At 39.8% G+C, this 26,873-nt stretch overlaps 1 protein-coding gene across 4 annotated transcripts in view; it reads left to right on the forward strand.

Annotated features, from left to right (window-relative positions):
• The first annotated feature begins 9,012 nt into the window (after positions 1 to 9,012).
• Positions 9,013 to 26,873, forward strand: part of GALC (galactosylceramidase) — a 72,437-nt gene continuing 54,576 nt past the window's right edge. For 2 of the 4 annotated variants that reach the window (XM_028097917.2, XM_028097922.2), the window contains exons 1-7: positions 9,015 to 9,224; positions 17,102 to 17,170; positions 17,402 to 17,465; positions 19,027 to 19,140; positions 20,546 to 20,685; positions 22,764 to 22,802; positions 25,778 to 25,908. In XM_028097917.2, the coding sequence (XP_027953718.2) occupies positions 9,030 to 9,224; positions 17,102 to 17,170; positions 17,402 to 17,465; positions 19,027 to 19,140; positions 20,546 to 20,685; positions 22,764 to 22,802; positions 25,778 to 25,908 (752 nt within the window). In that variant the 5' untranslated portion in view covers positions 9,015 to 9,029. Of the gene's footprint in view, positions 9,225 to 17,101; positions 17,171 to 17,401; positions 17,466 to 19,026; positions 19,141 to 20,545; positions 20,686 to 22,763; positions 22,803 to 25,777; positions 25,909 to 26,873 lie in introns of those variants that run through there. The other 2 variants (XM_028097928.2, XM_028097932.2) reach the window with 2 other exon arrangements.

Raw genomic sequence — 26,873 nt, forward strand, 5'->3', positions numbered from 1 at the left:
ATTAATTCACCAAATATTAGTTACTGCAATATTTAATACTGTGTTGTATGAGTGGTTTCCTGAAATGTGTCATGAATATGTGTAGCGATTTTAAAATATGTTCACACATTCCTTGACACTCTTCCTTTGAAGAGGTAAAGCCTTATTTCCCACCCCTTGAGTGTGGGCTAGACTTGGCAACTCCTAGTGAATAGAATAAAGCAGAAGTGATGGTGTGCTATTTTGGAGACTAGGTCAGAAAGATCCTGTGACTTCCTTCTCACTCTCTCTCTTTGGTCTGAGGGAAGCCAGCTGCTGTGCCATGAGGAAAGGTCCATATGGTGAGTCTCTGAGTGCGCCATCTTGGAAGTGGATCGTCAAGACTTCAGATGATTACTGTTCCTTCTAACATCATTACTGTGACCCCATGACAAATCCTGAGCTAGAACCAGCCAACTAAAGTGCTCCTGAATTCCTGACTCACAGAAACTGAGAGACACTAAATATTTGTTGTTTTAAGCTACTGATTTTCAGATAATTTGTTACACAGCAACAGGTAACTAATTCAGTATAGATAGTGTTGAGTCCATCTGAATGTTGTGACATGGAGAATGGGTGCCAGTAGTCCAATGTAGGAGGAAATTATGAAATCAGGATCAATTCAGGCAAGTGTCAATATTCAAGAAATTTTCTCTTTTTACAACCTGAATACTCTGTTAACTCTCTGGGTTTATGACATGTTTTAAGTCATTTGAAACAGAAGTTTCTAATAATCATGGTTACTTATTGATGATTAAAAAAATCGTATGTTAAAAAAAGAAATTTCGATTCCGTGGTTTGGGCATGCAAGAAGTGTAGATGGTAGGTGTTTTAGTCAGTTCAGGCTGCTGTGACAAAATACCATATACTAGGAGGCTTAAACTGATTTTTTCATAGCTCAGGAGGCTGGGAGTCCAAGAGCAAGATGTCTGCTATTCAGTTTCTGGTAGGGGCTCTTTTTCTGTTTTGTAGACAACTGCCTTCTTGCTCTGTCTTTACCAGGTGGGGTGGGAATAGAAGGGTGGGGGGAGAGAGAGAGAGAGAGAGAGAGAGAGAGAGAGAGAGAGAGAGGGCTTGTGTGCATGCAAGTGCACTGGCATGAGCACTCTAGTGTCTCTTCTTTTTTTAATTTTTTATTGTTATGTTAATCACCATACATTACATCATTAGTTTTTGATGTCATGTTCCATGATTCATTGTTTGTGCATAACACCCAGTGCTCCACGCAGAACGTGCCCTCTTTAATACCCATCACCAGGCTAACCCATCCCCCACCCCCCTTCCCTCCAGAACCCTCAGTTTGTTTTTCAGAGTCCATCGTCTCTCATGGTTGGTCTCCCCCTCCGATTCCCCCCCTTCATTCTTCCCCTCCTGCTATCTTCTTCTTCCTCTTTTTTTTTCTTAACATATATTGCATTATTTGTTTCAGAGGTACAGATCTGTGATTCAACAGTCTTGCACAATTCACAGCACTCACCATAGCACATACCCTCCCCAATGTCTATGACCCAACCACTCCATCCCTCCCACCCCCCACCACTCCAGCCATCCTCAGTTTGTTTCCTGAGATTAAGAATTCCTCATATCAGTGAGGTCATATGAGACATGTCTTTCTCTGATTGACTTATTTCACTCAGCATAACACCCTCCAGTTCCATCCACGTCGTTGCAAATGGCAAGATCTCATTCCTTTTGATGGCTGCGTAATATTCCATTGTGTATATATACCACATCTTCTTTATCCATTCATCTGTCGATGGACATCTTGGCTCTTTCCACAGTTTGGCTATTGTGGACATTGCTGCTATAAACATTGGGGTGCACATAGCCCTTCGGATCCCTACATTTGTATCTTTGTGGTAAATACCCAGTAGTGCAATTGCTGGATCGTATGGTAGCTCTATTTTCAACTGTTTGAGGAACCTCCATACTGTTTTCCAGAGTGGTTGCACCAACTTGCGTTCCCACCAAAAGTGTAGGAGGGTTCCCCTTTCTCCACATCCCTGCCAACATCTGTTGTTTCCTGACTTGTTAATTTTAGCCATTCTGTCTAGTGTCTCTTCTTATTAGGACACTAATCTTATTGTATCAGGGCTCTACTCTTATGATCACATTTAACCTTAATTACCTCTTGATAGGCCCTATCTCTAACTAAAGTCACCACGGGCGCCTGGGGCTTCAACATATGAATTTTGGGGGAAACAATTCAGTCCATAGTATTAGGCAATAAAGTCTGAGATGGGAGTGGGAAAGCATGTTGTTGTCCAAATTCTCCTTTCCTGATGTTGGGGAGTGGGGCAGTAAGGAGTAGTGTTTGGAACTCAAACAGCGTTTGAGGCTTCTGTGGGGCTTCCATTATCCAAAACTGTTGGTGTCAAAATCAATTAAGCAAAATGGGGAGCCAAGGCTGCTGAAGTAGCCTCTAAGTTGAGGTGGAAGGCCAAAGAACACTATTGACAGCTGGAGTATGGAGCCAGGGATCTAAAATTTAGGGAGCAAGATCAGAGAGCAGGAAGACAGAACGAATGCTGCAGGTAGATCATGCAAATAGGCATGAGTACAAATGATGGGCTTATGTTTGCTGCAGGCTGGTGCATGGGAGGACTGGCTGGCACTATGGTCTGTTTCTACCCACACTGAACATTTCTGATACCAAATACGTGTGATTTCCCCTTATACCAACAAACAATTGTCCAACACTCCAGACACCAGCTACATGTCCTACAATGTAATTCGATTTTGTTACTAATTTCCTGGAGCTAGAATTAGATCCCACAAGTTAAGGGTTCAGTTCCACAAGACCACCCCCACTTCAGATGCCAGTAAAAGTCCTGGGCCTCCACTACTTCTGACCAACCAGCAATAAATGGGGGTTCTTACAATCCCTTCCTCAGATTTGATAATTGCCTGGAATGGCTCCCCAAACTCAGGAAAGCATTTTACTCACATTTATCAGTTTCTTATGAGGGATATTTATATAAAAGATTATGTAAGGATTTTTCAGTGGGTACAGATGAATGGCCAGATGAAAAGGTACCTAGGGGAAGTCTAGAAGTGTCCTGAGCTCAGGAGATTTTGTCCTGTGGAATTGGGCACTCCACTTTCCCAGTATGTGGTTGTATTTACTAACCCAGAAGTTCTCCAAACCTCATAGTTTATGTTTTTTTTTTTAATGGAGATTTCATTACATAGGTATAATGATTAAATAAATCATTGGCCAATTGGTGATTAACTCAATCTCCATCCCCTCTCCCCTTCCAGGAGGTCAGGAAGTTGGACTAAAAGTTCCTTCCTCCTGCTATCCAAATGTGATCTCTTGAAGATTCTGTGGCTAATGCATTTTAACAGCATCTTAAACACATGGGCTGAATCCCCCAGGATGGAGTTTGGGCAGCGGGTTAAAGAGGTACTATGTTGAACCTTCAGATTAAGTATTCTTTCAGCAAATCTTTCCACAAATATTTATCAACAATTATTAGGTGTCTATTATGAACAAACACAGTCTGTGCCATAGCATAACACTGTGTTGCTGTAATAGAAATTATAATGAATCACACATAGAGCTTAACCTTTGTCCAACCTTAGAGTCTTATAAAGAAGATGCATGAGAGATTAGAGGCAGGGATGTTTGCTTTAAACAGATAAATCAAGGGAAACAAAGAGGTAGCATTCAGATGTATCTTTAAAAACGAGACTTTAGACATTTAGATATGGAAGAAAAGATATTTCCAAACCACAACAGCATGAGGTAAATCATACAAAAGAGCACCTGTCAGGTGTGTCCTGGGAAGAGCAAGTGATCACTTTTAACACAGTCTATAAGAAGAAAGGGGGAACTATTTTTTCCTCCTTCCAGTCTTATGTGACTTTTTGTGCACAGTTGTGAATTCTCAAAACATACAGTTTTCCTTTGGATACCAAAGTATACATTTATGTTTTATGAAGAAAATTCTAAATTCTCCTAATGACTTTGGTTGTAAGTTTATTGATCAGAGATCAACCATATACTCGATAGGGTGTTATTGTTGAGCAATGGGGTGATACCCATGGTTAGAGGCAGTATGGGCTCAATTGTGTCCCCCTCAAATTCATGTATTGAAGCCCCAACACCCAGTGCCTCAGAATGTGACTGTATTTGCAGACAGGGCCTTTAAAGAGGTGATTAAGTTACAATAAAAGTGTTAGCATGGGCCCTCGTCCAATCTGACTGGTATCCTTATAAGAAGAGATTTGGGCCCATAAAGAGACACCATTGACTTGCAAGCACAGAAGAAAGATCATGTGAGGATACAGAGAGATGTAGCCACCTGCATCCCAAGGAGAGAAGCCTCAGAAGAAACCAAATCTCCTGTCACCTTGATCTTGAACCTGAGAACTGTGAGAAAGTAAATTTCTGTTGTTTAAACCACCGTTTTGTTGTATTTTGTTATGGTGGCTCTAGCAGAGTGGATATTCTTCAGCCTCATCGTTAGCCACAGAGGTAGACATTTACTGAGTGTGCCTAGCCCAGGACCCAGCATCCACTAGATCTGGTCTGTCCAATACAGGAGCTGCTGACCACATGTGGCTGTTGTGCACTTGAAATGTAGCTAATACAAACCGAGATGTGCTGTACATGCAAAATACACTCTAGGTTTTTGAAGACTTAGTATGAAAAAAGAACACAAAATATTTTATTAATATATTTTATATTGATTACATATTGGGTCATACATGGGTATTTGGGAATAAATAAAACATACCATTAAAACTGATCTCATCTGCTTTTTAAAAAAATGTGTACTAGAAAATTTCAAATTACACATATGCTTTGCCTTATATTTGTTGGACAGCATTGCACTAGATGTTTAAAAAAATCTTTTGAGTGGTGGAAACCTCTTGCACTCTCATTTTTTTCATGCTTAGGATTTGGGATTAGGTGGATTCTAAAATTCTTCCCCTGGCAGCAGTGAAGAAAAAGGTATTGACAATCCAAAGAACAGACATATCAAGGGTGAAACATAGGAGGAGAGCAAAACTTCCTGGAGTTCTCTTATTTGAGCAAATTCACACAGTCACAATGACCAAGGGAAGGACGAGAGGTGGCAACGATAGTGTTTTGTTTTTTTTTTAAGATTTTATTTATTCATCTGAGAGACAGAATGAGATAGAGTACATGAGACGGGGGAGTGGGAGAGGGAGAAGCAGACTCTCGCCAAGCAGGGAGCCAGACGCGGGACTCGATCCCGGGACTCCAGGATCACGACCTGAGCCGAAGGCAGCCGCCCAACCAGGCGCCCCGGCAAAGACGGTGTTTTAAAGCCGGGGAAGGGGGTTGGGGGTGCAGGGGGGCGATGGGGAATGCAGACACAGAGGCTGAGAATTCTTTTGGGTTAGGATGGCACTTCTGACCCTGCTATTGCAGGCGCTCGGGACTCCTCTGATGGAGCCTCTGTACCTGCTCCTCCTCTGGACTCTGACATGGCTCCAGGGTGCTTTCTTGGCTGTCCATACATCTAGTTACCCTTACACGATCAAAGTCTCAGGTTCAAGGAACTGGCTGAGGGAGGCTGGTCGCTGCCAGAGCCCTCGCTGCTGGAGGCAGGAAGAGGTATAATCTGATTCCTTTATTCCTGAAGGACTGGAATCCGCCTTCTACCAAGACTCGCCCTGGGGAATCAGCCACACGGGGCATGGGTTTGAATGACTGTAGATAACAAAAACGGAAAACAATTTCAGATTAGTATGAAGACAGGAACAGTTTTTACCACCCAGAATTGTCTTAGTTTTGTGGAGAGTGGTAAAGTAGGCTGGGACTTCAGGGCTGATTCTAACTGCCGTACCACATTGTTCTCTGCTACAGCAGTTTTTATCTGAGTTCTACTTAAGAAAATGTTTAGTAAGCAATATATAATTTATTCCATTATGTGGGTTCTGTCCTCTGAACTATTGTTATTGTCTTTATATAAAGTCCTGAATTAAAAGAATTCCTACACATATTTTAGAAGTTACTGAACAGAATGACATTATTAATAATTGCAATCAAGCCATGTACGTCAAAGTAAAAAAAAAATCAGATAAATAGCAGATGTTACAGGATAGTTCATGAAAAGAATATATTTTATATTCTTTTATGGCCCAGGAGATTCTAACTTTAAGAAATGTTTCTACTTTCTTTTGTAAATAATCCATTTTCCTTATCCCTTATATTCAGTGATTTGTTATTATTTAAAAAAATATTTAAAGGTTTTATTTATTTGAGAGAGTGTGCACTTGAGCACACAAGTCGGGGGGAGGGGCAGAGGAAGAGGGAGAAGCAGACTTCCCGTTGAGCAGGGAGCCTGACCCCAATGGGGCTCCATAGATCCTAGGACCCTGAGATCATGACCTGAGCTGGAGGCAGATGCTTAACTGACTGTCCCATATTCAGTGATTTTTTAAAATTAAACTTATTTTTTTGTATTGAGATATTAAATCATATTTAGACCCCCAAGTTACACAGGAATTTATCCATGTTTTGTATTGGAAAATGTAAGGTTTCATATTTTACATTTAGAGCTCTATCCATTTGCAGTTTACGTGTGAAGCATAGATCTAAAATTTGATCTTTTTCCAAATACTTATCCAGATGTCTCCGTATGTTTTAAAAGTTCCATACTCACCCCAGTAATTTGAGACACCATTTTCACAGTGATTTTTTTTTTTTTTTTTAAGTTCAAGTCAACTAATACGTATTGAGTACCTACTGTGGTTTGGACACTGCATTTAGGAAGTACAAAGAGGATAAAGACTTGGCCTCTGCCCTTGAATTTGAGGGCTGGATTCAGATTTCTAAAAGTAGAGCCATTTTCTAGAGACAACAGACTAAAATCAGACTTTATTAGTAACTTTTCATTAAAAGGCAAGATCTCTCATCTTAAGAGACCAACTGATTTTAATCACACTTTTCACTTTGGAAAAATGAGAAATTTGTGGTGGCTGAAGTGCAGTCGTGATACTCCAAAACACTGTTCCTTTAAGACAAAGACGGTCTTTACTTTTAAATCTCATCTGAAATTTGAGAACTGAGAGGCACTCATTTTCTTGTTTATCTCATGCCCCAAACCACAGGAGCAAGGGAAGCTGAACACATGATTGTCTGATAACTGCTATTTTCATTTATCTCACCTCTTGAGCAAATCTGACTCCTGTGTCCAGCCATCCATGGATCTCTCTTCCTCCTTATATTTAATTGCCTTTTTATTAGAAACTTTTCTAATGGTTTCCTGAACATAGATTAGAAATTTGAAACAAGAGATATTTTCTGTGTAAGGAATTACTTTGGTATATGAACTAATAAGAACTAGTAATATGTCCTAGGGATAACACTTTTTCTGTTAAATACTCTGTGTTTCCTCTTCTACAGAGACCACAAAGTATACAAATATTTGTGGGGTGCCTTTCAAATACTGGTGCAATGGTGTGTTACAGGATGATGTACGCTGGGTACTGGTTTCAACTTCTCAATTAATTTCTTGTGTATGGTATTTTCTTCTATTTTCACCCTGGTTTTCCTTCTAGTTGCATTATTATGCATATGTTATATACACATCACAGATACAAAAATCTCAGAATTGGTAGGGAGCTTAGCATTCCTTTATCATCTATGGCTTGCATCCACTGGTGCTCAAATTCTGGCTTAAAATATTGTATTAGAACGGATAGATCAGAGTGAGTTCTGGGAAGGTAAATCTATGGAACCTGCATAGTTCCTGACTTGTATCATAGAATGGTGGTGGTAAAGAAGGTAGAGTTCAGACATGTGCTGTACTGGAAAAAGAAGAAATGGAAGAAAAAGTGGCCCATATATAGGGATATAACTTATTATCCAAGACAGAACCATTTTGAGGGTGAAAGGGGCACTATTAATAATTATACTAGAACAATAGACATAAGCTGGGATTGTTCTTGGTAAACCAAAATAGATCTACAGTAATTTAAGAGGAGAAAAAGCAAGCGTAGCTATTGTTCATTAAGAACGAAGGGATAGCAGAAGGGCCTGACAACTTGGTTTTTGGGACTGCACAGATACTTTTCTTCCTAGTATAATTGTGATCCTGAAACTTAAGTCTAGGTCTGTAGTTATGGGGCAAAACAATCTGACTCCAGATAGGGCCCTGAAGATAAAGACTTGTGTGTCCTATATAGCCTTTCGGTCTTCTCTTTGACATTTTGGGGTCTCTAGGGCTTGTGAAGACACTGAAAACCAATTCCATGGGTCTACAAAGGGAGATTTTGGGATCAGAAATGCTTTCTCGGCAGCCACACTCTCTTCAGTTTTCTCTGATACCAAGAAAATCAGAAATCTCAGATTGACGCTGAATGTGGCAAAATCCCATGACATAACTTCCCTACCAGTTTAGGGTTATCTGCCTGGAACCACGTCAACCGGCAACGTAGGGTAGTTGATGAAGCTGAAAGCTAAATACACATAGCGGTTACCAGAATGGAGAACCTTGACAGTTAACGTTTGCCAAGTGTGTAATGCGTTCAGCTCAGATTTACTGAGGGCCTATTACCCTGTATTTCATTTAATCACATGTCCCCCGTGGCTGCTCTTGTTTCATCGTACACAAAAGGAAACTCAGGCTCAGAAAACTAAGTGGCTCAACTAGGGCCACACCTGAACTGGGACCTAGTTAGGGGCTGCAAGTTGGGTATTTTTTCTTGCTTTGCCACAGACCCACAGGTGGCAGATGCGCCCTCAGACGGTGAGTTCCCTAGGCGGCCTTGGACATCCCCTGCGCTAACGTGTTCCAGCAGATGAGGCCGGAAGAGAAGCAGTGAACTGAGTACACTTGAAGGCCCCATCCCAACAAGGTCACGACCAGAAAAGGCTCGCTCTGCTACTCCACAACACTACTGCGGCTGCGTAGGCGACCTGTGGCCCTCACTCAAGATGGCGGCTTCGGCGTCAGCGGCCTTCTGCCCTTCCCCATCATGGCGGCGGCCGGACCCGCCTCCCTGGGCGCGGGAGTCATGTGACCCACACAATGGCCGAGCGCCTACTCCAGGCTTCCCGGCAACGCCGAGTGAAAGCCATGACGGCCGCCGCAGGTTCGGCGGGCCGCGCCGCGGTGTCCCTACTGCTGTGCGCGCTGCTGGTACCCGGCGGCGCGTACGTGCTGGACGACTCCGACGGGCTGGGCCGGGAGTTCGATGGCATCGGCGCTGTCAGCGGCGGCGGGGTGAGCAGCGGGTGGTGGGATGCGCGGGCGTGGCCAGGGGGGCGCCCCACACGCCCCCGCGGCGCAGCCCAGCGTTTCGACTCATTCTAGTCCCCGCCCGGCTCCTGGCGGGCGCTCCTGGGCCAGAGGTCTGGGCTCCTACAGGGTTGGAAGCGGCTCTTGCTCGTTTAGATGAACATATAGAGGCAATTAGTTTCAAAAAAAGAGGATGCGGAGGTCCACCGAGTAAGTGACAGGTGTAGATAGTGACGAGGCTGGGGCTGGTACTCTCATCCCGGGCGACGAAGCCTGGGCTCTCTTTGCCGCAGAGAGGGCATTCCTGAGGGTCGCTCCAGAAATGGTCAGGGAGCCGGGGAGCATATCTCTTCCCAAGGGGATGCCCCATTGAGGGTCGGGGAGTCGGAAGCCCTGGACCACAAGTGTAGGGTGCGATTGGCTATAACTTCAGAGGGGCCAGTGCACAATACGTTTTGTTTGGAGGCGCGACAGGTGCCTCAAGGCCTCTGTAGGAAGGTAAGAGGTCAGTCTGGGACTTTTTTGTTTGTTTGTTTGTTTTTAATGGCAGGCTATGCTAGTATTAACTGGTAGTCTAGGTTGTTTACTCTTGGGGGGCTGTGTTTCTTGGGAGTCATCAAGGCCCAAGGTGGGGTGAGTGGCCCACCGGAAAGGTCAGTGCCTCTGTAACTCTTTGGTGGCCATTTTTGTGTACAGGGAGGGGGAAACATTGGATCAACATCCAAGGTGGTTCGCCACCTTTAGGGTGTGTAAGAATCACCTGGTATGCTTGTTTAAATGCACTCCCCATTTTGACTGTAGTTCTGGATTGGGGCCTGAGAATCTGCATTTTACCAAGTACACCAATTGATTCTCATAGTGAGTAGTGAGAAACCTTTTTCTTTTAAGTAAACTTAATTTTAGAATAGTTTTAGATATACAGAAGAGTTTCCAAGAGAATACAGAGTTCTCATACACCCTGCAGCCATTTTTCAGTTATCAGCATCCTACATTGGTATGGTACATTTGTCACAATCAGTATTGATAACTTATGAAAATCCATACTTCATATTTCCTTAGTAGTTAGTTACCTAATGCCCATTTTCTGTTCCAGGATCCCATCCAGAATACTAACTGCATTTAACTGGCATGCCTTAGTCCTCTCTTGGCTGTGACAGTTGGGATGAATGAGTTCATTTTCCTGGACATTCCTTAAGATTTACGTGAAGGGAGACAGGAGGGCCATTCCAGCTTTGTGTAAAATTGTGTGGGCACAGCTGGTAATTGTCTGAATTTCCTGATCATGCTGACATGTGGCCTCTAGACCTGGGAGTTTGGTTTAGTAGCATGATTCTTCTTGGCTCTAACAAAATTTACTTGCTTCTGTCACATGCCCTCTGTAACCTTTTTCCTGTCTTTGTGTTATCCCCTTCCATTTTACCCCAAATCACAACTAGAGTTAATTTTATTTGATGTTAAGGCCTAACTCTTCAATGGGTTGTTTGTTGGGTTGAGTCAGATGGAGCTTGTATATTTAGATGCATTTCAGAACTAGCTTGACTGCTTGCTTGCTGAATGGATGTTTTGTGCTGATCTCAGCCTACTGATAGCTGGTGTTGTGGCTGGACTGGCCCTTATGGTTCTTGTTATGGTTGTAAGATGTTCTCAGCAATAACCATCAAGAAACTTAAAAAAAAAAAGGTTTATTATTCACAGATCCTGGCAAGCACATGGCACACTTGGGACCACACAGTAAGGTTGTGGGGGGCCGGGGGAGAAGAGGGGGAAAGAGAGGGAGAGCACTGGAGCTTGAGTGTTCTGTCCTGCTTTTATTGAGGGCTCACTCATTGGTGAATTTAAAACTTAAGAGGGGGAATTTAAAGTGCAGGAAGAGAAAAATCAAGCAGCCTCTGTGGCCAGTTACTGAAATCAACCAAGGTCTTTAAAACAAAGAAGGCTGGAGTCCCAGCTGGGGGAGCCTGGCTCTTTATCTAGATCAGCAGTGTGATTCTTTGAAACAGCCATCTTTGAAGTGGATACCTCTTTGAAGAGGATACCCTCAGGCACTTGCATTACAAAAAAGAAAAAAAACTGTCACGGTTTATACTACAGTCCACCTTGATACTGAGGCATCAGTCAGTGGTGACCCTGGATACCTGCTAGGTTAAAAGTCAGGGATAGGGCATGTTGTAACCCAGAAAATACACATCTAAGTAGGATTATATAGCACTTCTATAATAATTATACAGACAGTAGTCTGCAGTCTAGTCCGTAGCCATTGTCCCAAGCTTAAAGGGACATGAAACCAGGTCAGTGATCCTAGGACTCAGGAATATGTTCAAAGATTTGGGTAATATTGTGAAATACTTAAACATCTTTGGCCATCTCATGATGTAGGTCTGATCAAATAGGCTTTTTTTTTTTTAAAGATTTTATTTATTTATTTGACAGAGAGAGACACTGTGAGAGAGGGAACACAAGCAGAGGGAGGGGAAGAAGGAGAAGCTGGCTTCCTGCGGAGCAGGGAGCCTGATGCGGGGCTCAGTCCTAGGACCCTGGGCTCATGACCTGAGCTGAAGGCAGACGCTTAATGACTGAGCCACCCAGGCTTTTCTAAGTGTGCTTTGCTGGATTTTTTTTTCATAAGGAATCTCAGATTGGACTCTAAAAGTCTCTCAGGGCTGGGCAGTCAAGCCAAGGACTTGCCTTCATACTTCACCTATAATACCTATAGACTTGAGTGAATGCCTCTCTTCTCAAGGTCCCCCAAATATCCTGATATTTTTGGGCTTCACAATACGTGGTTTCCATTATTCACCTGGTAAGGCTGCTGGGAACACTTAAAGGCTTAAAAATAGCCATGTTAAATACCTATGGGAGTTCATTACCATGCAATTGGCAAGGAACTTTGGTTATTTCTGTGACATATAACATTCTAAGATAATAAGTAGAATTATAAGTGACAGCATCATATCAGGACATAGCAGATGTCTAGGAATTTCATATGATTTCTGGAACATTTATATCAGTCAAACATATCCATACAAATTTAATCTAAAGAGTGTTTCTCATTACTTATTTGACAATGCTTTCCATGTAGTTTAACATATCAAATAAGCCTAATTAGTTTAACATCTCTCTTTTAATAAGGAGAAAGAACAAATCATTTGAGATGTTCCAGGGACCCTGTGGAAAATCCCAAAGTTAGTTCAAGGTTTAAAAAGGCTTCATTTAGAATTTGATTCTGGAAAATTTGTCAGAAATATCAAAAGGTTTTGAAACCCTTGATTACACTGGATCATAGATTGCTCTGAAATACTAGTTATCCATTTAAAAAACTTTCACCAAAATTACAATTAAAGACTTCATAGGCAAATACAGAAAGCTACATAGTTTATTAAAAAAAAACAAAAACAAAAAACTTTAGCTCTTTAAATAGAGAAGACTTGTTTTCTTAAGTAATCAAAGACATGATAAAAGACAACTTGAGATACTGGAAGTTATTTTGATAAAATACAGAATTTTTATTTCCTAGGCAGATTACTTAAAAGGTAAATGAAAACCTTGCACAGTCTTATCAAGAACAGACCAGTAATCCAAGAAAACTATCCTTTTAGCAGCTGAAATAAAATTAAGCTTTAGTTTTCAGAAGTACACTATTAAAGCTTATTTTAAAAATATAATAAATTATTTCATTTTTAGCCAGCTTGTCTACACAAGATAAAATTCTCACTCCCTCTCTTTCTTTCTTTCTTTCTCGTACTTTCTATATCCATTTAGTTTGTCTACTTTAGGACAAAATTACTTTCATTTGCCTTAACAAAAATGCATATCCATACCTTCTACCATAGCTAAACTACATCCTACTTTCCTTGCCTAGGTTGTTTCTCTTATTTCTTGTACTTTTAATTACATATATTGTTAGAATTCCTGACTCTTAGAAACCTTAATTTCTAGTGAAAACTAGTGAGTAAGCAGTTGTGAGCTGTTTACTAGCACTCTGCATATTGGCAAATTTATGAATACATTTCATAATTTCTAGAGGCATATGCCTTTTTTAATTAATTAATTAATTAATTTTTATTATGTTATGTTAGTCACCATACAGTACCTCATTGGTTTTTGATGTAGTGTTCCATGATTCATTGTTTGTGTATAACACCCAGTGCTCCATGCAATACGTGCATAGTAAGTTTTTCAATATAGCACAGGACATGTTTACCAACAGATCCAGACATCTTTAGCTTCTCTGTTACAGGAAACCAAAAGTAGATAAACCTGTGTTCAGTAATGTTTCAATATTTAATATTTAGCAATGATCTATATATTTAATGAATTTCCATCATTGAACTTGGCAAAACCCTAAGGTTTCAAGTTACCAAAAAGATTTGGGTAGCGTTTTAAGTACATATACCATAAAACATAATTATTGTTGAAAAGTGGATGCCTTGGCAATCAAAGCTTAAGTCAGACATTTGCATTACAAAAAGAAAAAACCAATCACTGTGGCTTACACTAGAATGGATGACCTGGTCTTTAGCTGATCTCTCCAACTTTGTGTGGGGGGATAGGGGGGTGTTGGAGTGGGGAGAGACAAACCTTTTGCTTAACCCAACTTATTCTTCTTGATTTTTATGTTTTTATTTTCTGATGTTGCAACCTTCCTCACAGGTGCTGGAGCATATTTCAGAGTAACCTGGACTAATGGGTCAATGTGTGTGTTTTTTACTACAGTCATTCTTCTTTTCATTTTTGTGGTTTAGGCCTACAATAGCCAGTATTTCATTAAATGAGGACCCATCTGTCCTAGTATCTTTACTTGTGGCATTAAATCCAGTTTTTGAACTTGCTGAAAAATGGAAGTCTTCGTTATTTATATTTATTAACTCAGTTTAAGATTATTAAAATGAGAAGAATATTGCATAACTCAGAGTAGGATACTCTATACGATAGTGTCCCTGTGTATAGTGCGTTTCTCATCTTAGAAGCTTAATATTAATCAAAGGAAAATGGTTGCAACACTACATTTGCACATCACTGTAGATTTCTATGTGGGGTCCCTGGTATGTAGCACAGTTTATGGCAGTAGCATTTGGAATGTTCTCACTTGGTCTTCCAATCTGATAGGGAAGGCAGTATGGGGCAGTAGTTAAGAATGTGGGTTTAAGAGCAGATTGTCAGGGGTCCATTCTGGGCCTTGCCATTCCTTGTACAGCCATGGACAGGTTACTTAACCTCCCAGTGTCTCAGTTTCTTTTCTGGGGAGACCTTGAAACCTGGAGGGAGCATCATGAGGATAGATGTAAAGTGCCTAGGATGGCATCTGGCACATGATTATTTTGGTTAATATCATCCTGTTTCATTGATTAGGAAGGAGGAAGTTACATGAAAAATGTATTTGGGTATAAAATATCTGCCATTTATTGATAACTTACTGTGTGTCAGCTCTTGTGCTAAGGCTTCTTCCTGGGCTGGTTGGAAACAGCCCCAGGCCTTTTTCAGGGAGTGTGACTGTAATTTGTTATTCCTTGATGGTGCATTTCAACATTTGGCTGTACTACTCTGAACTATTGCCATTGACTAATGCTTTTGTACTGAGAATGACATAGGCTTGCAATAGCATAGTGATGTGGTGTGTTTGCTTAAAGTTGGCACTTTCTGTATTAAGGATAGGATTGCATAGACGCAAAGTAACCCCCAAACAGCCAAACACGCTGTTCTAATGACATAATTCAGGGTCAAAAGAATTGTTTCCCTTTGATCAAGAATGGGTTATTGTGTATATACAGTGTTCATTCACTTAAGGAGTGCCTACTTTAATATTTGAGCCTCCGCCAGTCTGTAAGCTCTTTGGGAACAGTGACTGCGTTTCTAAAAACAATTTGTATAATGCCTGTCATTTATTGAGAGCTTACTGTGTGCCAGCTACTGCGCTGTGTCCTTTACATACATCTTATTTTGGCCTTAGAACAGCTGAAGGAGTTCTAAGGAGTAAGATAGCCTACTTTACAACAGATTGCCCTTGGTCACATAGCTTGTAAATGATGCAATCAGGATGTAGGCTCCTTCTGACTCAAAGCCTCCTATATTATGTTGCCTGTGCCAGTGCAACAAACAATACCATAAAAGATATTAAATGTTTACTAAATAAGAATAAATGGGGATATGAACTTGAGTAAGACAGTCCCTGTCCTCAAGGAACTCAGAGGTGAGACAGAGAAAGAAGTATGGCAGTGAGGAGGGTGCAGGGTTAGAAGAGTTACAGTAGAGATGTAGACCCGAAGCCAGAGGAATCCACAGGACTACATCAAACTACTACTACCTACATCAAACCAGTGGGCGGAGAGGAAGGGGTCCTTCCCTAAAGAGGGTGCATTGAACTTGGCCAAATGAGGGTGTGGAATGCATTCCAGACAGAAGAAAGAAAAAGTAGTTAGATATATCAAGATAGAAGGCTCGAGAGTGGTACTGGGTAAAGTGTCAGAGTTAGGATCCAAATAGTTAAAGAGATTTGGGTATAAAACTGAGGATTTGAACTTTGTCCTGAAAGCTGTTGGCAGAGGGGAGGTCTTGGCAGGTTTAAACAGAGTACTTTCATGGTTGTGTTTTGGGAAGATTAATGTGGCAAGTAGTGTGGAGGATAGAATCTATTCTAACAATTGAGGGGGGCCTGGATGAAGGAAGTAGGGTTGAAGTGAGGGGATGGATTTGAGAGATACTAAGGAGGTCTTGGTGACTAAAGATGGATGGGAATTGGTGAAAGGGTAACCCTAAATTTATGGTTTAGGCAGATGTCCTTTACTAAGATAACAAGTAAAGGAGAAAGAACAGACTTAGGAAAAAGTGCCACGTTTGATTGGGGATGCGTTGAACTTGAAGGGATGAGAGGGTAGCTCCATGGGTCTGTGTCTCGGTGGCAGGGCCTGGGAAGGTTGTGGGTGTGAGGGAGATAGATGTAAGGGTGCCCCTAGAACGTCAGTGGAAGCATAAATGAGAGTATGAAACAGAACACTGAGCCCCATAAAAGTCAAGTATCTTGCCCTTGGTGTCAGTTTTTTGAGCCTAAGGCCTGTCTGGCTTCCAAGCCCAGGGGCGTGCCACTGTTTCATGTTAAAACCTATTTCTTGTATTCCCCTTGTGTATATTGCTCCCCCGAAGATACATTATTGGTCCACGCTTGGTTTTGTGATTTCTTTGTTGAAGCAGTTATTGGCCATGGGTTAGTTGTGATCAAGTGTTGGTCTCTGCACCCTCCACCTCTCTCTTTCCATGCATTCTGACGCCAATCTTGTGTGAGGTCTCCTTAGTACAGTTTGGCCTGGGGATCATTGTATGGTCATGCCTAATAGTAACAGCACTTATAAATCTCTAGTAAAGAAGCGGGGGAGTAGTGCTTCCTTTCAGCATTGCTGCTTGTAATAATTTCTTGCAAGACGTTGAAGGAGAAAATTACCTGATATTTATCCTTTCCATCCTGGCCTCCCAATGTTGTAGTTGACAAATGGTCTTAAGATAGAGAACATAAGCTCATTTCTTCTAATAACCACTCTCTGAGTTAAGGTCCTCAAGACAAGTCTGTTATCATGCTGTTCATCAATAGACTTTGTTAGCTTACCTCCCAGCCAACCCTCATCTCAGTAGAAGAGAAAACTGCTGTGGCTTACAACCTGAGTTTTAGCTATTGGATAAACAACAGCCCTATTTGCTCAAAGATGGGTAAAATATAGGCAGGTAAACAAATAACCTGGGAAATGACTTTCCACCACTCAGTGTTTGCCCTGGCTGAACATGGGCCTGCTGGGTGGTGTGCATCAGCACTATGAAAACATGTTCATGATTGGATTTGATTTATTCATACTTTTGAACTTTTTTTTTTTTTTTAGGCAACCTCCCGACTTCTAGTAAATTATCCAGAGCCCTATCGTTCTCAAATATTGGATTATCTCTTTAAGGTAATGAGAAAATAATTACTTAATGGCATCTGTGGTATTTTTGAAGCTATGGTGAATTTTAGCGGTAGAATTGATCACCTTCACAATTTTAGCTTTAAAAAAGAATGGCAAATTACTTTTGGAATAAGTTGCTATTTATTTGAAATTGGTTTTCTCATCTGTAATTGTCTTAATGTGCTTTGCCCTTCATGCCGTGAATCACAGTGTTAATACTCCTACTTCCTTCCCCAGCCAAACTTCGGTGCCTCTTTGCATATTCTAAAAGTCGAAATAGGTGGTGATGGGCAGACAACAGGTAGGAGATTTGGGAAATGGGATTGATTTCCTTCAACGTTTTAATCTATACTTAAACTTAGGGGCTGTGAATCAGAATATAAATGATACCAACATTTTTGATGTTGATTATTGCTTATAGATTATATCTTATTGTTCCTTTTTTATTCTATTAAAAATATATCAAAATACTCATTTTTTCTCATAAAAATAGCATTTGGACTTTAGATTGCTTATAAAGTTGGATTAATCAGTAGTAAACAAACCCACAGTTTTTTTAGAAAAACTATATTCACTAAGAGCATAGAGACAGTTTGAAATTTTTATTGAGAAGTTCAAAAAAGAAAACTCTTAATGTGGAAAACATGTAAAATGTTATAATGTTATTAGCTTTAAATAAAATAGTGTGGCAAACATATAAGTCATCAGCATTTTAGAGGTACAGCTTTTTTCTCTTTTAAAAACAAAATTATTTTTAACCATTAAATTTTCAATCTTCATTATCACCCTTTTGATTGGCTTTGTGTAGTCCATGTAGTCAATTAATGTACAGGAAGAAGAAAATTCTCTCAGTGATGATGCAGCTTATTATTTACAGGCCAGCTTCCATTATAGTGAACTTTATAGTATCGTCTGTATGCGCGTGTTCCTGTTGGTGACTTGGGAGTAATTTTTGTTAAAGAGATATGTCTGTGTGGTCATATTAGTGTTTAATATTGAAAGAAAAAAGAATGAAAATCAAAAACAAAAGAAACCTGTGTAACACAAACTTCCTCCAAGCTACCATAATAGGACATGTATTTTATTGTCCACTCCTTTTATACAGAATTGGTAATGGTTGGCCATCTCCATTTGCTGAAGTGAAATTAGAGGTAGAGATACAGAAATGGGTAATTCTTGTGAATCTGATGTTTATCTTTAAGAAGAAAAGGGCAAGGCCCCTCTCCTTGTGAGCCCCTCTTAACATGGGCAGATGTTTGTGAAATGTGGTAGCATATGAGGACTGATATCAGCTACCAACCTTGTCACACCATGGAGGTTAGGATAGAATTTTCTTATAGAGCGGTATGCAGATATATACTCTTTCCTTTTTTCTCTCCAAGCTCTGTTGTCTTGGTGTAACAGGGGCATGTTATAGGCTCAAGGCCTGGGGTATGAGAATGGGGCTTAGGAGCCCGGAGATTCACATCTAGGATTGAGAAGCCAGAAGTTGAGGTGATCTGAACTCATGTGTTGAATGTGGTGATTTGAAAACCCCAGAAAGACCAGACCAAAGCCTGGGAGAATGTAGTCCTAGGACTTTTCAATTACGTGACTTGATAACACCTCTCAATGCTGCTTATAATAGAAAGATGTGGTTTTGTTTTTCAAGACCTTTATGATAGTTAGAGTAATGAAAAAACATGAAATAATACGCTTTGATCATCCATCCTCAAGTTATATAAGATCATTCTTATTTGTCCCACATCAGGATTGGAACCAGAAAATGTCTTCTCTGAAATGTGTATATGTATAGGGGAGAGTGGCCCTATGAAACACCATTAATGGGTGGTTTCCTTTCTCTTTTGCTCTCTCCCATGCAGATGGTACCGAACCCTCCCACATGCACTATGCATTAGATGAGAATTATTTCCGAGGATATGAGTGGTGGTTAATGAAGGAAGCTAAGAAGCGGAACCCTAATATTATACTCATGGGTAAGAAGTGAAGTTTGCCATGCTTTTGCAGTCTGTTTAACTTTCAAATTCTGAATTCTGTATGTGGAGTCACTATTAATACTGAAGTACTAATAATGTTAATACTACCATTATCCTACTAGCAGCAAAGCATGTGACAGGTTTGATCCTTTCTTTGCCCTTAGGTATTATTTCTGCTCTTTATATGTAATGCCTCTGGAGTGAGGCATTACTCTTCCCATTTTACAGAAGCAGTAGAGGCTTAGGTTATGCCACTGACTTAAGGCCAGGTATTTAGTAGATGGTAAAATCAGATATAGAACCTAATTCCATTCTGGTTGTTTTTGTGATTGCCAAACTCTTATCTTCAACAAAATTTGCAAGAGATTCCAGAAATGTTTGGAGCAGTAAAAAAAAAAAAAAAAAGCATCATTGACTTCAGCTCATACTCACCCATTGGGCTGCTTTCAAGGTCAGTTCTCATTTAAATGTAGAAAATCTGGCACGCTGAACCATGTTCTAACAAAGACTTACACATGCTGGGCCTTTAGAATGTATTTGGCATTTCATCGTTCTAAAATGTTCCAGTATTTTAATGTCACATTTCTTATGGGATACACACTGAGGCATTCCTCCTGAGCTTAGAAAAATAAGCGTTTTGTTCTTTTGTTCATTTTGATTTTTTTCAGTGGTGAACTAGATTGGTGATATATATTAACAGTTGAGGAACTTAACTGTTGAGCTTATTTTGATGTATTAATAACAGAATTAGGATTTAGAATTGTAATTAGTGCTTCTCTACTATTCTCATTTTCTTACTTGAAAACAATAATTAAGGTGCTGGAAGGATGTGGGTTATTTGATCTAAATCATACCACAAAGAAATATTTTCCTCTTGAGTCGTTGGCATTTATACTGATATGATGACAAACTAGTTTTGCTGAATTTGATTATCTGACTAATTAGTATTTTAAGGAGCCTTAAGTTTTAAGAAGTTGTCCTAGTGAATGAGGAATTTGTATTATACTTAACCTGTAGGAATGATTAGGCATAAGCCTTTCAGAATTCTTTGATTTGACTTCAGAGGAAAGAAATTGAATATTAAATATCCCTATAGCAGGTGGTGGGCATATTGAGTTAAATTGTATGTTCATTTCTTTCTATTGGTTAGTATCTTTGAGGGGGTGTTTTTATTTCTTTTTCTTGAAAGAGCATTTGGAATTATGGAAGCTGATTCTAGGGATCAGTAAGGAGTTGCTGAGTTCATAAACTGGAAGGGATTTTGAGAATTTGTGCACAGTATATAATCTTTAGGAAGATCCGTATTGGCTTTTTGCTTCGCCTGTGTTCTTGTTTTTTTTTGCCTTGTTTCATATGTTGCCAGCATGGGTATACCCACTCCACCTTTACCTTTTCCTTTCTGCAGGCTTGCCGTGGTCGTTCCCTGGATGGCTGGGAAAAGGTTTCAACTGGCCTTATGTGAATCTTCAGCTGACTGCCTATTATGTCATCACCTGGATTGTGGGCGCCAAGCATTATCATGATTTGGATATTGATTATATTGGGGTTAGTAATATATTTAAAACTTGATTAACTTTTGGACATTTATTTGTAATTTCTTAAAGTAATTTGATTCTGTGGCATTTTGTTGACTAACCATTTTGTGTCATGAGACTGATTTGTTCTATTGGCATCTGATAACAAATTAACTACATGTGACCTTTTATTCCTCCTCTTTGCCCATCCAAATTCTAACCCCTTTTGAAAACTATCAAGTGTATAATACCTTCTCTGAACTACCTTTTTTTTTTTTTAATTTTGATTTTGGTATCACCCAGCTCACGTTCTCCTTCTTAAGAGCTTTCCCTAGTTTCTCTAGTCATGCAAGAATATTATATTTACCAGACAGTTTAATGATTAATTTCATTTTGCTCTATGAATCTTCTGTTGTCCTAAACCAGGGGGTGGCACACTTTTTCTTAGTGTTGTCAGAGAGTAAATATTTTAGGTTTTGTGGGTCAAAAGGCAGTATTAAGGATATTATGTAGGTAATTATATAGCCATTTAAAATGTAACCGTTTAAAACTGCAAAAACCATTTCTGGCTCTCAGGTTGTAAAAAATACAAATGGTGGGTGGGCTGGATTTGGCAGGCTGGCTAAAATCTGCCTACCCTTATCTTAAACTGTTATTTAACACCTTTTAATGATTGAAAAAAATGTAAAGATAATGTCTTTCCAACTGGTCTGTTGGTGGGCCGAAGGCATCGTACCTCACAGAGCCTCACATATACACAGTGGTCTCCATACATGTTTGCTTATTAATATGCCATCTGTCAAAACTGATTTTAAAAGCGTTCATGCAATTGGCAAGCAAGTATTGAGCTCCTACGATGTTGCAGGCACTGTGACTGTTATGTTCTAGGGATACTAAGATGAATAAGCTCTTAAGGAGGTTAGTGAGAGAGATAGAAACTGGGACAGATAAATTGTACTATCACACGAGGAGAGAGGACATGAGGGTGGGCCAAGGGCTGTAGGGAGCCAGAAGCAAGAATATACTTGTGTTTTGTTATCTTTCTCCAAATCATAATTGAAAATTAGTTTGTATTTGAGAACTTTCAAATGTCAGGGTATTTTTAACCTGTAGTGAAACTAAATGTAGGTTTGGGTCTAAATAGCATTTTATTATGGTGAAGTCACACTTAGAAAATGTTTCTGGTAAAGAACGGGTAATTCACATCTCTTTTAAACTCACAGGCTGTGGTGAGGAGCTTCTTTGATAAGAAGTACTTTCCTGTATCACAAGAGTAAAATGAATTATAGTGCCTAGACTCTAGGCCATCTCAGTTATTAACAGTTTTCTCAGCTGCAAAATAAATGTCATGGAAATTCTCTTTCAATTCTAAAACCTCATCCTGCCTGATTCTAAACCAATGAGAGCTGTGCATCTTCCTCTTACCTACCCTCATTAAGAATTTGCCTTTGTAATGTAGCACATCATGTGGGCTAAAAAAAATTACTTCTACAGTGTGCTTATTAATACTTGGCTCTAGGTGTGCGGGTAAGATCTTATAAGAGTTATTACAACACTCCCCATGTCTGCTAGGTCTCCAGGGCCTAATAGAGTCCTGGCACACATTACATTGTCAATGTTTGTTGAGTGATTGAATGGATATTTCAGTTTTAGAAATCCTTGGAATGGGGCGCTTGGGTGGTTCGTCAGTTAAGCGTCCAACTCTTGATTTCAGCTCACGTCGTGATCTCAGGGTCCTGGGACTGAGCCCCATGTCGGGCTCCATGCTCAGCGGGGAGTCTGCTTGAGATTCTCTCCATCCCCCTCTTCCTCTGCTTGCCCTCTCTCTCTTTCTCTAAAATAAAAATAAAATAAAAAAAAAAAATCACTGGAATAAGTGACTAAAAATACCCACCAAATATTGAAGGTTTTGAAAGATAATATTTTAATTTTAAAAAGTTATGTTGTCTTCTAAATATCTTTAAATTCAAGAACAGGACATTTCATAAAGTAAGAAACATTGCTTTTTAGATGATATGAAGGATGATGAGAACAGTGGCATCTTAATGGGAATGTCTACTTTCTGACCTTTAACTTTCAATTCAGAGTGTTTGACTTTCTGTTTTGCAGATTTGGAACGAGAGGTCATTTGACATCAATTATATCAAGGTCTGTATGACTTGAAAATCTTTTTATCTTAAAGTTTTTAGTAAGTGATTCCCTTATGGTTCCATGGAAATTAGTAGTAAGAACACTGTTTTTTACAGTACAGATATTTGTTTGCTAGTTGTGACATAAAATTCAAGCAAAAGCTTAATCATATTTAAATTCCTGATTAAAGCATAGGTAATTCCTTGTGAACCACAAATTTCCTTTGTCTGAAGACTTGTGTCGAATTTCCCTATTTTGAAATTCATTATTTGTGGAATTATGATAATTATAAAAACAACTGCATCACGTTAGGCTTTTAGGACTTAAAGAAATGTAGCTTTTTTTTTTTCGTTGTCAGCTGAGAAAAGGAGGCAAACCTAAAAAAGAACAAAGACCTTTATTTGGGGTGTCATAATTGCAACTCAGGGAACACAGATTCTGGAGTAACAAAAAAGTGTCCTGCTCTGGTGGGGAGGGCAAGGAGTTTTTATGACAAAGAAGGAAGAGGTAATTCCATGATGTAGATAAAGAAGAGAAAAGAAAACACTGCTAATTTGGGGCTGACGGGTTGAGCCATTTCTGAAAACTCTTTCATTGATTATTTTATTGGTGCTATCACAAACAAAATTGTCCCTGGAATGTTTTAATTAAATTTACCATCCTCATATGGTCTGAATGCCAGTTGTTCTGTTGAAATATTATGAGCAATTGCTTGTAAAACTTGCCACTTCTGGCCCAGGTTAAGAGTTCATCTGTTGGAAAGGAAAATGGAGCTTGGAAATGGAGTCTCTTCTGGCCAGAAATTTTATACAGTTCCACATCTTAAATCAAAATTTCTCATATATAGTCTCACTGTTATTTTCTTTGGAATGCCTATTACATTGGAATGTTCTATATGTTTTTTTTTTAATTTAATCTTATTATGTTATGTTAATTACCATACATCACATCATTAGTTTTTGATGTAGTGTTCCATGATTCATTGTTTGTGTATAACACCCAGTGCTCCATTCAGTACGTGCCCTCTTTAATACCCATCACCAGGCTAACCCATCCTCCACCCCCCTCCCCTCAGTTTGTTTCTCAGAGTCCATAGTCTCTCATGGTTCGTCTCCCCCTCCAATCTCCCCCCCTTCATTTTTCCTTCCTACTATCTTCTTCTTTTTTTAACATGTAATATATTATTTGTTTCAGAGGTACAGGTCTGTGATTCAACAGTCTTACACAATTTACAGCGCTCACCATAGCACATACCCTCCCCAATGTCTATCACCCAGCCACCCCATCCCTCCCACCCCCCACCACTCCGGCAACCCTCAGTTTGTTTCCTGAGATTAAGAATTCCTCATATCAGTGAGGTCATATGATACATGTCTTTCTCTGATTGACTTATTTCACTTAGCATTAGCAAATAGGTAGCAACTAACATTTGCCAAGTGTGTTTTTTGGGGTTGCTTTTCCTAGTTACTTATCTCCATTTCATTCTTACTTACTCCCTTATTAGGTAATTACTATTATTGCTGTTTTTCAGGAAAGGAAAAACTGAGAATAATAACTCCTCTGTCACTGGGAAACTCATGGCAGGTTAACTTTTCAGGTGGAGGTAGTCTCTGGTTTACTTTCCAGTTCTATTTGTCTTGTGTTTCCTCCAAAAAACATAGTTTTGTGTTAGATTTTGTGTTTCAGTTTTTAAAAAAATTTAAGTGTCTTATGTTTTTAAGCAGGTAATATCCACTAAATTTCTTTCATTTATTTATTCATTTATTCTATCAGCAAGCATTGGCTCAACACTGGGGGGTGTCAGGCATTCCATGCATGCTTAGAAGACAAGGACACAAAATACTGTTGCTGCCCAAAAGGAGTTCACATTTGAGAGCTATAGAGTCCCGGATGGACAATGAAAATATCAGTCATAATTTCTCTAGCAGAATAATGCCCATGCAGGATGGTCAGAAGGTATAGAGTTGACATGACACTTCTGTCTGGGTGGATTAGGGAATGCTATTAGAGAAGGTGACGTGTGGTTGGAATCTTCAAGGTGGGGTGGATAGGAACTCCCCTGGTTGCTAGGGCAGGGGCAGGACACTGCCAAGAAGTGATGATTGAGAGTAAAGGGATTTGGGGGAAGAGCAAGAGTGAAAGAGTAGACAAGTGGGGACTCTGAGCCTCGCGTAGGCCTCTGTGATCGCTAGGGGACCGGCACACTTTAATCTGTAGCTGTGGGGTTTGATGGGGTGACTTGCAGCCAGGTCTGTGTAAGTCAGGGTCATCTCCAGGCTGCAGGCATTATCAGTGAAGTGGTGAGAACGTGGTGGAGGGGGCGTTGTGGGGCTGTGGGAGGTGGAGCGGTGGAGCTAGTATAAGATGGAAGCATAGGGTTGTTCATGGAAAGTTGTGGCTTCTGTGAGCACAGGGCTGATGAACGCAGCAAGAGCCTAGAATGGAAGCCAGGTTCGTGCATGTGTTCTGTGTGACCCTGCAGTTGGTGGTGGCTTCATGACAGGGTCCCAATAATGAAGGTGGGGAACATTTTTATCCACCCAGATTTGACGTTTCACAGCTTACGTTTTTCCTTTTGATTATTCATGTGCCTCTCTAGTTGTGCTCATTTCATTTGAAGGAAGCATTGGAAACATTAGACTCAGGTTTCCTTTTTCTTTTAAACTAATGATCTGCAGCTATGGTGGTGGTTTACTTAATTTTTTTTTTACTATTGTGAGTCTGTTGATTCCATTAAGGTCAGAGGGAGAATCCCTCTAAAGCATTTTTACCTCTTGTTTTTTTTTTTTTTTCTTTTTACATTCCCATGAAGTAGGTTATCTTAATGATAATGCTTTATGTTTTCCATAGGAGACACGTTTCTATTGAGAAATAATATTAATACTATTTTCCAGGATGCCGATTTTCGAAGATACTTCTGCTATTGTGGTTGTAATTCAACAGCTGAAAACTTATTTGTAAACTTTCCTGCATTCTGTTTATCTCTCCAAAAGGTGTTAAGAAGAATGCTGAACTATCAAGGTCTCAATCAAGTGAAAATCATAGCGAGTGACAATCTCTGGGAGCCCATTTCTGCTTCTATGTTGCTCGACTCTGAGCTCTTGGAGGTGATTGATGTTATAGGGTAAGGAAGGTTTTGCTTTGAAAGCTTAACAGTTTCTGATTGCTAGCTTTCAAAACCTGACTGTACCTTTGTTTTTGCTTTTCCTTCCGACTTGATTACGTTTTCAGAGGCAGCTTTCTTGTATTTACTTAACTAAAGCACGTGTAACTGATGTTTCATTCCTTTCTCTTTGAAATGTATGTGCAGTTGACCCTTGAATAGCACAGGTATGGACAGAGCCAGTCCACTCATGTGTGGAATTTTTATGATACTTTAAATGTATTTTCTCTTCCTTGTGATTTTCTTAATAACATTTTCTTTTCTTTAGCTTCCTTTATTATAAGAATACAGTATATAATACGTAGAACACATACAAAATATGTGTTAATGAACTGTTTATGTTATTGGTCTTCTGGTCAACAGGCTATTAGTAGTTAAGTTTTTGGGGAGTCCAAGCTTATATTCGGATTTTCAGATGCACATGGTTGGGGGGTGGTTTGCACGTTGTTCAAGGTTCAGCTGTACTTTGGGATCTTTCTATGACAATGAAATGTATTGGTACTTTTCAAAAACTGTGTTAATGTTTGGAGTAATGAAACATGGCTTTGTTTCAATTAAGGGACAGAGTAGTATTTAAATTTTAGAAATTACAAGAGGCAGACTTCCTGTGGTTGGGAGTTCTTCCATGAATGAACACTTATGTAAATGGCACGGCTGATCACTGACCATGGCTCTTGTCATGTTTCCTTAGCAGCCTGGCTTTGACCCTGCTCTTCAGTCCAGCTCTGCCAGTGAGCCCTCTGGGCCTTGGCCTTCCTGAGTTCCAGTAATTTTTTTTTCTGTCTTTTTAAATTTTTTCCAGTTTTATTGAGAAATAATTGATATCCATCACGGAATAAGTTTAAGGTATATGGCATGATGATTTGATTTACATATATGTGAGATATTTACCATGATTAGTTAACATCCACCATCTCCGATAGATA

Source organism: Eumetopias jubatus, unplaced genomic scaffold, assembly GCF_037043125.1.
Source record: "Eumetopias jubatus isolate StellerSeaLion01/CBP00866 unplaced genomic scaffold, mEumJub1_p1.0 scaffold_7, whole genome shotgun sequence".
NCBI lineage: Eukaryota > Metazoa > Chordata > Mammalia > Carnivora > Otariidae > Eumetopias > Eumetopias jubatus.